An 11,391-nucleotide genomic window follows, 5' to 3' on the forward strand; every position below is an offset into this window, starting at 1 on the left:
TGGACACCCAATCTCCTCCAAAAAAAACCCCAAACCAAAAAACAAACAAACAAAAACCATTAAAAAGGAAATACTCCCAAACCAGTGTAAACCTCTCCAAATATTAAAAGAAGAAAAGCTGTTGGATCCCATCAGATTAAGACAGTATGCACCCAACACGTAACTAGTTCTGGTAGGCAGCTTATAGCAAACACTGAAATATGACTGTCTTATCTGAAGGAGCTATTGGTCAGAAATGTCATGGTACTGCACAGTCAAAGAGATTCAACTACACATTTATTGTCGTAAAGCCTAGTCTGTCCGTTAGACCTTATTGAATATTTAATGCCCTTTACAGGGTGTGTGAGCCTAACGAGGCATTCTGTGACAGCCTTGAATGTTACATGTACTAACATTTCACTGTCTCCCACACGAAACAAGAATGAAACACTGAGATTTTGACTCCGTTACGCAACCCTGTGACTGACACATAAGTAAAAATAGTTGATATATTTACCCATTTTAATACCCCCACATGAAGTCCAGTTCTCCTCACTGGAGGCAAACAGCAAAGTGAAAAGAGATAGGAAATGGGGAAGAAACTATTTGAATATTTTGTGAAAAGAGGAAAAAATTGGTTAAAGGAAGAAGTTACAATAACCATAACCTTGCAGCCAGGCAAAGCACCCTCACTTGCACAAAGCAGCTGTGAGACACCCAGACAAGGTAATTCTTCCGAAGAGTGGTTGCTTCAAACCAGTTATTTCAGTGCTGGGCATGTTTTTAAGCCCAGAAAATGACAGCTTTCTCAGAGACAAACACTGCAAGCTGGGTCTTTGCCCAGGACTGTTGAACAAGCTGTATGAACAGCATCTTCCCATGAGAAGGCTCCTCCTTCTCTTTTTGAAGACGAGTCAGGGGTCAGCTTGCACATTGGCATACAGGACACCGCAGTGGGACGGATCGGTTTGTTCCCCTAAAGAAAGACTTGGGACAGTGGCCCAAGTAAGGTGCTTGTTATAGCTGTGTCCTCCCATCCCCTATAACGTGCATGGCTTTGGACATCATATGGTGCTGCACAGGAGTGTGGTGGGTCCTTCTTCTTTGGCCTCCCACCAGACGACAGGCAGGTGGAGGGAAAGCTCTGGAGAGCCTACGTCTGAAGGAGCAGCGTAACTTACTCCCCTGTGAAGCTTCCGAAAACATGAGCTGCAAGATACATTAAGCTCAGGTCTTACAAAGTCTGGTCTCAAATCCAACAAAGCTCAAGGCAAGTGAAAAGCTCAAGTCTAATGAATATATTAGCGCTGTTTTTGGTAACTTACATTGATACTCACCTAATGCCAGAGAAATCAAGTTTAATTAACAGATGAATTAAACATCCCATTTTTTTATATAGGAGCATATAGGAACATACTCACCTGCTGGTTGGTACAAAATCTTCCACTTGCAAATTCTGCTATGAATAAGTGCCCGCACGAGTGTTATATGATCTCATCTTCTGGGTGCACAGTTTAATCACAGTGCTCTCGAGAGAGAGCCCACACTAGGGAAGCAGAGTTTAAAATACGAATATGTGGGAGGCTCTCGAGGTGGCTTCTTGCTAAGTATGGCCGGGAGCAGGGTGACGTGGTGGGAGATGCCATGTTAAGAGACTGAAAGGTAAAAGTAACTCGATGAAGCTGTCACCAGCAAACCACAACGTGCAAATTTCGTGTGGTTTTAGGCTGGTGAATTGACCCCAAAATAGTATAAGGGAAGAAAACAAAGATTTCCTGTGTACTAGCAGATAAGTCACGTTATTTTCCCATTTTTTCTATAGCGACAAACCCAGCTTTTTAAATGGGTAGCAAATCAACTTAATTCAGGCTTATTTTATTTTTCCCTGATCTTCCAGAACTGTTTTCACCTCTCTCCTCCTCCCCTCAAAAAAAAAAAAAAAAAAAAAAAGAAGAAAGAGAGAAAAAAGCTGCATGTTACAAAATGTCAGCAAAACATCAGCTTAACCTACTTTGCCATTTTGCTCCCACAAATGAAAATACTTGGTGGTCAAAGTCCTGGCGGCTGGCTTTCCCACATGGAAAAAGTAATGTTCTGCAATTTTGCTACCCTACTCTTAGTCTTGTTCAGATTAAACTCCTGTAACTTCCAAGCATCTGGTGCCCCAAGCCCACCCAATTGTCTTTCTTAGATGATCGTCATCTCCCTGTTGGCTCTCCCTCCACACATTGTGCTTCTTTATCTTCCCTTTTCAAAACTTCTATTTCTCAACTCCCTCTCTTCTTCCTCTTCCTCCATTTCTTCCTCTTTTTCTCTCGGGCAAACTTAGCTTGCTTCTTGAGAACTAACTTGCCTTTCCTTCCTCCCCCATTTCTCAATTTTCGAAAGACTTCTTACCCCCTGCCTCTGCATCTTACAATTTCTACTTCATGGACTGATGCATTAGGGAATTTGCAGCAAGGCAGCCCAGAGAGGGCTTCTTTCAGCCCTGCGAAAGGAAGGCATTGACGGTTGCCTTCATACTCCTCAGATCTTCCTGTCCTTTCAGCTGTTCTCTCGAGGAAGAAAGCACACTTGAACTCTCAGAGGAGAGCAATTGAGTGCATTGAGGCAGCATCTTTGCTGTTGCTTGCAAAGACACACAGAAATGTAGATGAAATTCAAGCAAAAGCCTGAAACATAATTCAAACGCTCTCTGCCAACGCATGTTAAATAGGTGCTTATGTTTCACGCAGATCCCGATGTACCTAATTAATCCAAATTAAATCTGAGCTGTAAGGGCACCCAATTACACACATATCCAGGCAGACACGAGGAGCCAGGCTCTCACGGTAAAGTGCCGTTTGACAGGAGGCTGGAGGGGACCTCACCTGCTCCGGTGTCCCCTCGCCAGCCGGGACCGAGCTCCGACGGCTGGGAACCCTCAGCAACGGCGCTCCCGGTGCCACCGGACGGGGCGCGCTGCGGCTCCCGCCGAGTGACACCCCTCCCCTCCCCCCGGGATGCGGATCGGCGGGAGGTTTTCTGGGGGTCCTTAAGGTCCTTAAAAACCTGCGCAGTGAGAGCGTGTTGCAAGCCCCGAAACGGGCAGAGGACCCGGGGGAGGCGAGTGCGGGCTGCACCGCACCCTCGCGTTTTCCCCTGCGAAGGCGACAGCAGGGAGGGGGACACGGTTACCTCGTCGGGGGTCTGACCTGGCGAAGGGTTTGGACAATCTGAGAAAGATTAGCTGGGGCACAGCACGGCTCCTTCGGCGGGGCAGCAGCGTCCCGCCGCTTCCCCTCTCCTGCACCTCGGGAAGAACGGAGGGGGGGTTCTTGCCTGCGATAAGACGTTTCGGAGAAGCCGGGGAACGAACCGAAAGCCCGGAGGGGTGCCAGGGTGGGTGGGAGGCGGCCAGGGATCCCCCGCAGCCCTCCCCTCCCCCCTGAGATTTTACCCCCCGCCGGCCGCACACCGCGGTGCCCGTCCCCGGCGAGGGGAGCGCGGCGGGCGGGGAGAAGGTCCCCGCCGCAGCCGGGGAAGGAGGACCGGGGCGGGGGGGTGGGGAGGGGGAGACGACGGGGGACCCTGCGTCAGTGCAGGGCCGTCCCCTTCCCCTCCCCGTGCGCTCGGCTCTGCCTCCCACCGGCCTCCCCCGCCTCCCGCGAGGTGCGGCCGCGCTACATAAACACGGCCCCGCCGCCGCCGCCGCCGCCGGGGCTCTCCGCTCGCAGCTCGACGGAGGCGCTCGGCCGGCAGCGGGCAGCGGGGAGCGGCAGCGGAGAGCAGGAGCGGAGCGGCAGCTGCGGACAGACGGGGCGGGAGGCTCCGGCCGGCAGAGGCGGAGGGGTGCGCGTTCCCCCGCGGGCGGCGGCGGCGCCGCCGGAGCCCAGGCGGCCGGAGAAGGAGAAGGAGGAGGAGGAGGAAGGGCGGCGGCTCCCCGCCGGCGGCGGACTCCCTCCGGTATGGCCCTGGCGGACAGCGCCCGCGGGTTGCCCAACGGCGGCGGCGTCTCGCCGGCGGCGGGGAGCGGGGCGGCGGGGAGCGGGGCGGCGGCGGCGGCGGCGGCGGGCGGCTGGTCGTCCTTCCCGGAGATCGTGGAGCTGAACGTGGGCGGGCAGGTGTACGTGACACGGCGCTGCACCGTGGTCTCGGTGCGGGACTCGCTGCTCTGGCGCATGTTCTCGCAGCAGCAGCCCAGCGAGCTGCCCCGGGACAGCAAGGGCCGCTTCTTCCTCGACCGCGACGGCTTCCTTTTCCGCTACATCCTGGACTACCTGCGGGACCTGCAGCTGGTGCTGCCCGAGCACTTCCCCGAGCGCAGCCGCCTCCAGCGGGAGGCCGAGTACTTCCAGCTGCCCGACCTGGCTCGCCGCCTGGCGCAGGCTCGGGTCGCCGCCGCCGCCCGCCCCGCCGTCTTGCACCGCGACGGTTCGCTGTGCGCCGAGGAGCCGCCGCCTCCGCCGCTCCTCGGTTACCTGGAGGCCGAGGCACTGGAAGGAGGCGGTGGCGGAGCCGCCGCGTCTGCCCCGTCGCCCACTGCCAGCCGCAGCCCCTCGGGCGGGCCGCTGCTCACGCCCTCGCAGTCGCTGGACGGGGCAGCCGGGCGACGCTCGGGCTACATCACCATCGGCTACCGGGGCTCCTACACCATCGGGCGGGAGGCGCAGGCCGATGCCAAGTTCCGGCGGGTGGCCCGCATCACCGTCTGCGGCAAGACGGCCCTGGCCAAGGAGGTCTTTGGGGAGACACTGAACGAGAGCCGCGACCCCGACCGCCCTCCCGAGCGCTACACTGCCCGCTACTACCTCAAGTTCAACTTCCTCGAGCAAGCCTTTGACCGGCTCTCCGAGGCCGGCTTCCGCATGGCCGCCTGCTCCTCCACCGGCACCTGCGCCTTTGCCCCCGAGCAGGGTGGCCCCGCCGATGACAAGATCTGGACCAGCTACACCGAGTATGTCTTCTGCCGGGACTGAGCATCCGCCTGGCACACAGCTTGGGGATAAGGTGGCGGCCCCTGCCCACCCTTGCACCCCACGGTCCCCTCCTGGCCCGGAGGAAGGAGGACGTGGAGGGGGGCCATGTCCCCTTGCGCTCTCCTCACCCCGGTGCCTGCCTCCACGCACAAGGCAGGTCAGCCCCCAGCGCAGCCCCTACCCCTCCTGCACGCACCTCCTGATGGCCCCGGGGACAGGAGGTCACCATGTTGTGCCTCGGCCGCCATGTCCCTGCTTGGCTGCCACATCCCTGCTCAGCCACCGCATCTCGGCTTGCACCGTCATCCCCCCTCCCACGCCTCCCAGTAGCTGTGTCGGTAGCGAGGAAGGAGAGAGATAGCGGGAGTAGACAAATACCTGCCTCAGAAAGACTGCGTGTGTGCCCAGCCCTTGCCCCTCTCCACGCACAGGAACCAAGGGATGGCCCTGTCAGGGTGGGGTGTTTTAAAACCCACCCATGTAGGGCCTGAGGATCTTTTCAGTTGCTTTTCAACAACTTCTGTTGAAGATGGCGTGATAAATGGCTGTCTTTTCTCATCCCCATACTCTTCCCCAAGATTTTGCCTTGTTGGGCAGATCTGTAAGGGTCCATTTTATCCCCCCACTTCCTCAAAGCGATGCCTCTCGGTGAAGGACCGTCTAGTGGAAGTGATGCCTGACAGTGAGGGGTTGGCACTCCAGCTCATACTTCATCTGTAGAGATGAGTAATTTTGCAGAAGGTGTGTGTGTGGCCCTTCATGACCAGTTGCATCCGTCTGCCCTTCTCTGCTCCCTATCTCTCTGAACACCCCTCTTCAAGCTGTTCAGCTGGACCAGGGCCTGCACAGCAGGCACGTAAGGCTGTTGAGAAAGGACAGGTTCGCTGGATAACCAACCCCTTGAACTATAAAGTGTCCTCAGAGACACATGTTTATTCCCTCGAGAGGTAAAGCAACGACGCTTTGAAAAATTAAAGTGCTTGTGAGTCAACTTTCATGGGTGGTGTGAAGTCCTTATAATTCTCTTGAAGTTACTGTCTATAATATGCATAGAAATCTCAGTGCATATTTTCTTAAACACCCTCAAAACGATGGGGGCAAGAAGAAGCCAGGCTTGCCAGAGCGAAGGTAGGGCCTGCTTTTTGGGAAGCTGAAATCACGTACGTAGAATTAATGCAGATGTACATTGTAAGTGTAATCAAGAACACCCTGCTTGTTACTTTAAGTTTTGTCATGTTAATGCTGTAAAACTTTGAAGCCAACCGAACTGATGCTGAAACCACTTTTTTAAGAACCAGTTTCTTAGTTTTCATGGCAGTACTACCAGAGCAGTGCCACTGCTGAGAGTTAAGTACCTCTTCCTAGACAAGCTTAGTGCTTCTTAGAAAGATTAAGCCCAGACTTTACAAAAACAAGAATGATGCCGACTTTCTTTGGGGGAAATTACCCCTTCTAAGCTGTATTTGGTTAGTGCTGTCTAAGTCTTTCTTTCCTAGAGGAGGTAGCTGTAGCTTGCTTTAGAACAGACGATCTGAGCAGCAGGTTTTACAGTAGGGAAGATTGAGCAGCTCTTTCTAATAAATTTGTGAAGATTGGGGTGCAAAAGCACTTTCCTTTAAAACCTGAACTTGATTTAAAAACCTGTATTGTCCATTTAGACCTTCATGGAAAACTATCCTAAATGTATCCGAAGTGTTGAAGAATTTAGCGGTACATATTAAAGGCTTGAAGTTATGTTTTGAAAACTCTTGAATAATAAATTGCTCTAACTCCAAATTTAGAAATACTACTAGCACTTGTATTCTAACCAAAGAAATTCACAGTAGGGTTTTATTTTTAAAACCTTAATTGCTTTGAAAACAGCTATAGCTACATACGTATTGAGTTGAGTTTCAGTGCTCAGCCTCTGTGTTCACCACTTGGTCTTTCATTAAGTGCATGCACAGCCATGTAAAACTGAAAATAATTTGCATCGCCATGGTTTTTTTTTTATATTACCTAGATTGTTTATCAATGTGATTAAATTGAAGATGCACATATGAAAGCGCTGGGTATTGTCCAATTGTAGATAGTTGTATAATGGAGTATTTTTAAAAGGAGAGAAATGTATACCTGCCAGATCAGATAAGCAATAAGATAGAGTGAGAGGCCAATACACCTGAAGACAGAATGAAACCTGTTTGTCCTATGCCTTACTCTGAGATGATTTCTTTGTGCTTAACTTATTTATACCACAGGTGAAAGGACATTGATCACAGCTACTAGGTCTTTACAATGCCATTCTCGAGAATAATGACTGTCTTTTTCTAGTTTCTGTTAAGTAATTCTGAAATATGTTTTTTAAGATTTTGTATAAAATCAGTTTTCAGTAAAGTGTTCAAATTCGCTTTAGATAGCTTTCTTTTTTTAAGAAGCTGGTAGCTTACTATATCCATCATAGAAGCTATGAATAGGGGCAGTTTTAAATTGAACTTGTGATTTAGTGTACATATATATACAGTATATAAACATTTTACACGAATCATTTAGTTTTTTAATCATTTTAGTGCTACAGAATTTCATAATATATCTAGCTGAGCATTTACATATAACGCTATGTACATAGTACGGTAATGTTTTACTGGTTTCCTATACCTGTTTCTATGGAAAAACTGAATATGAATATCAGCTTGTAGAACTGAAATCAATTACATATTTGCTTGAATGTGAATCATAACTACACTTCCAGGTGGCTGAATGCATTTCTAAAACAAAGATTGCCTGTATTTTGATCAATGATTGCCTATCCATTTGCTGGCAGATGACCCAGAAATTCTCAGAATTTTAAGTAAAAATGGGTGTAATAAAAACATAAACTAATGAGTTTTTAATCTTTGTGTTCGTGCTAAAAACTCTAAGTCTTATTAGTATTAGGAAATGGGTCCCTTCATTAACTGGTAACTCATTACATTTAGGCTTAAAACGATGGTGCCATAAATGTAATAGTCATTTGATAGTTTGCCACAGAAGACGATATTTTTCTTAAACATTACTTGGTAATTTCAACAAAATTTTTAAAAGGTAAAATGCCCAAGGCAAAGTCACTGAGTTTTGCTGGTCTCTTCTACTGAGTGCTCAAAGAACGGATAAACACGATGACTCTGCTAACCTGTTGACATGCAGAAACACAAAAATCTAAAGGCACAATGCTGGAGCCTGTATACATTTTGTAGCAGCTGTTGTTCACAGTTCAGTACTCACAGATGAATGCAGTAACATTTACGAGCGCTATTTAAAAAACAAAGGCAGTCTTTCTTTATTTAGAAGTTAAGGCATAGGTCTTTTCAGTGATGCATATCATGAAGGGTGACTCTGCAGATGTTTGAAAGGATGTTTATATTTTTATACATGTAGATAATGAGCCGCTTATTCATTCTTACTTTCATGTGTATAGCATTGAAAATAAAGATCCTCCTAGGAAAACATTGCATACCAAATTAAATTCTTGTTCTTTAAATATTAACTCAGTTGTATGGTTTATGCTCTCCTTTTTACTCTTGGTAAAGATGTCGTTAGCTTTGCTCTCTCTTCCACGGTATCATATTCATAACTTCATCAAAGACTCCAAACTAATATGTAAAGCAGAAACATCGAACAAAGAATATTATATGCATAGGGATCTCTAGTGACACCCGTGGCAAGATAAACAGATACGTATAATGCATACTTTCCTTTTAAGTGTCACTGAGAATTTTTGTAGTACTGGTCAGTATAAATCAGTTTGCAGGAAACCATAGTGATTAAACAGCTTAATTTGAATAACACAGAATAATAGTTGAAACAAAATGCTGATTTTTTCTTTTTTTGTGAAGACAGAAAATTGCAACATTTGATATAGCGTTCATTTAATGAAAGAAGCATTAATACCTAAGGAAATCAATGGTCTGAGAGAAATGCATTTAGCAATTCTGTTAAGGAATGGAGAGGTGATCTTGTTAGCTACCCTGTGATCTCTAGTGAACTGTTATAAAGCTGATGGTTTATAATAAATTGGTGAGTTTCATAGGAAATTAGTAATGAATTCCTAGAAAAATCCATGTGTGTGAAGCGCCTGTAACTTTCTTAAATACCATGGTTATAATGCAAAGGAACCAGCTGAAGGAAGGTTAATCAACCATTTTATGTGATGGCTTGATAGTATTTCAGGGCTTTGTTACCATGCACTAATATAAGGAAGGAAGTTGTTCCATGAGCAACAAACTTTGAGTCTGTCTTTCTGCAGGCTTAGGTCTCATTTCCTTTATATTATCACTTCAATTACTCCACTCACCCCCATCCCTTTTATTTCACTTCTGCTGGGCAAAAGATGGCGCATTCTTTGGCAGAGCCAGCTTCTGCTCTGACGAAGGTTATGGCTGAATTCTTCTACCTTTCTCCCTCAGGGAACTACAGATTGTTTTCCCCTTTCCTTTACCCAGCCAGCAGTATTCATGGAATTTGTAAGAACATAACATCTGTGAGTTTTTTAAATTGTGATTGTGTTTGAAATTACCCATCAGCTCAGAAGTTGTTAAGGGGGACAGATGTCCGTCCAAACAGACAATGCAAGTGCATGAGCCTTATTTCCTTAGGAAACAAGGCTAACAACAAATTACTGTAATTAATGCCTGGCACTGTCTATGTAAAACCTTTTGTCAAAGGAGGACACAGTAGTCCGAGTGTACCAAGGCCCTATAGACCGAGGAGGCAAGCGGTCACGCTTACTTTTGTGACACTGGCCGCTCAGCCAAATGAATGGGTGGACTAGAATGGCTTAAAAATATTTCCAGCCTCTAAATTTCTGCAGTGTTTCCAAGTGTCGCTCAAACAGCTTTGAGCCTTGTTACAACAACCCTTCTTGGCTGCCTGTCTTAAACCTGTCTGTTGGTACCTTTGCCGGAGAAAACTTCTGTTATGAATATGGAGTTTTTGGGACTCTTTCTGCCCTTTTCGCTGGTGGAAATGGATCAAAATGTGCAGGAAAATGTTTTCCAAAGGCTAGATCTGACTCTTCTTTTTTTTTTTGTCATAGGAAATCTTCAGCATAGTTGTTAATGAAAAATTAGTGGAAATGCCATATTTATTTAGAAAGTACTAGCATTTAGTTTTATGGAACTGAACTCTAGTTTTGTTTTTCATTAAAATGAGCTGCATGTTTTTCCCCTGGCAGTGAACTGTAGTAGATGTAAGGCTCTGCTGCTAAACAAAACTTTATGTGTGATTGCTGAAGTATTAATACTGCCGTTGCAAGTAGTCTGTTGGAAATACACAGCACAACTGCTGAGACAGTCAAAACCACAGTCGGTCAAATGATCACATTTCTTCCCTGTTCCACTATCCACTGCGTTCAAACTGGAATAAAATTAAGCTCTATTATGCATTTCTTGCCCTAAAAGTTATTTAGCACATACTATGGAACATTTGATATTTCCGTCAAAGCTGTTAGCAACAGAGTCAGGGTTTTCAAGGAGATTTGTTTCCTTGTGAGGAAATAACAGCTGGGAAAAATCCTTGCACAAAGTGGGAGCAGCCTCCTGTAGTTTTGGGGAAATTTCTTGGGATCCCAAGAAATTTCTTGGGATCCCAAGAAATTAAGGATATTTTTCTGTCTAATCCAAATAATACATTCATAGAATCATAGAATGGTTTAGGTTGGAAAGGACCTTGAAGATCATCGAGTTCCATCTCCCCTGCCATAGACAGGGACACCTCTCACTAGACCAGGTTGCTCAAGGCCGTGTCCAGCCTGGCCTTGAACACCTCCAGGGATGGGGCCTCCACAACCTCTCTGGGCAACCTGTTCCAGTGCCTTACCACCCTTAAAGTGAAAAACTTCTTCCTAATGTTCATGTGTTACTCCTATCTTGGAAACCCCAACACCCCTCCCTCCCGATAAAATTATAGTTTTTGATGTCATTTGTTTGTTTTAGGTCTTATCTGATATCATCTGGGTGAAAGAAATTTTTTTCTTCCTTTCAAAAAAGCTCAGTGTTTAGCTGCTGGGAAATGACAATGTTAGCAGTAGACCTTGCTGCAGGAGGGGAACAGATGTGGGTTAACATTTTCTCGTCCTTTTTTATTCAACATAATATAGAAAGGAGGTTCACACAAAAATGTATAGGAATGAGCTGATGCGTCCTGTGATGTCAGTCTGCAGATGAGGCCCAGCTCCCTATAGCCTCTGACTGGGCTTTTGCAACTTAACAATTTTCTCAGACTAGAATTTAAGTTAAGTGTTAACTCACTGAAGTTCAGCTAGAGACGATGAGAACAGCATATCTAGACTGCAATAAAAGAACAGCTCCATTGATAAAGAGCACTTGATGTATTATAGTCTTTTGTAATTCTGTGGTAAAGTCACAACCTTGGTTAGTTTGTTGAGGAGGAGGCTGTGAAGTAAAAAGAAGTAAAATAAAGGAAAAGCCGCTTCCTCCAG

At 47.0% G+C, this 11,391-nt stretch overlaps 1 protein-coding gene across 1 annotated transcript; it reads left to right on the forward strand.

The window, feature by feature from the left end:
• Nucleotides 1-3,926: 3,926 nt before the first annotated feature.
• Nucleotides 3,927-4,937, forward strand: LOC309675289 (BTB/POZ domain-containing protein KCTD12-like; the record flags this gene model as incomplete). Its single annotated transcript, XM_082487549.1, has 1 exon — nt 3,927-4,937. The coding sequence occupies one exon, from the start codon at nt 3,927-3,929 to the stop codon at nt 4,935-4,937; it is 1,011 nt and encodes a 336-aa protein (XP_082343675.1).
• Between the last annotated feature and the right edge of the window lie 6,454 nt (nt 4,938-11,391).

This window comes from Vanellus vanellus (genome assembly GCF_965231255.1).
Source record: "Vanellus vanellus genome assembly, chromosome: 1".
NCBI lineage: Eukaryota > Metazoa > Chordata > Aves > Charadriiformes > Charadriidae > Vanellus > Vanellus vanellus.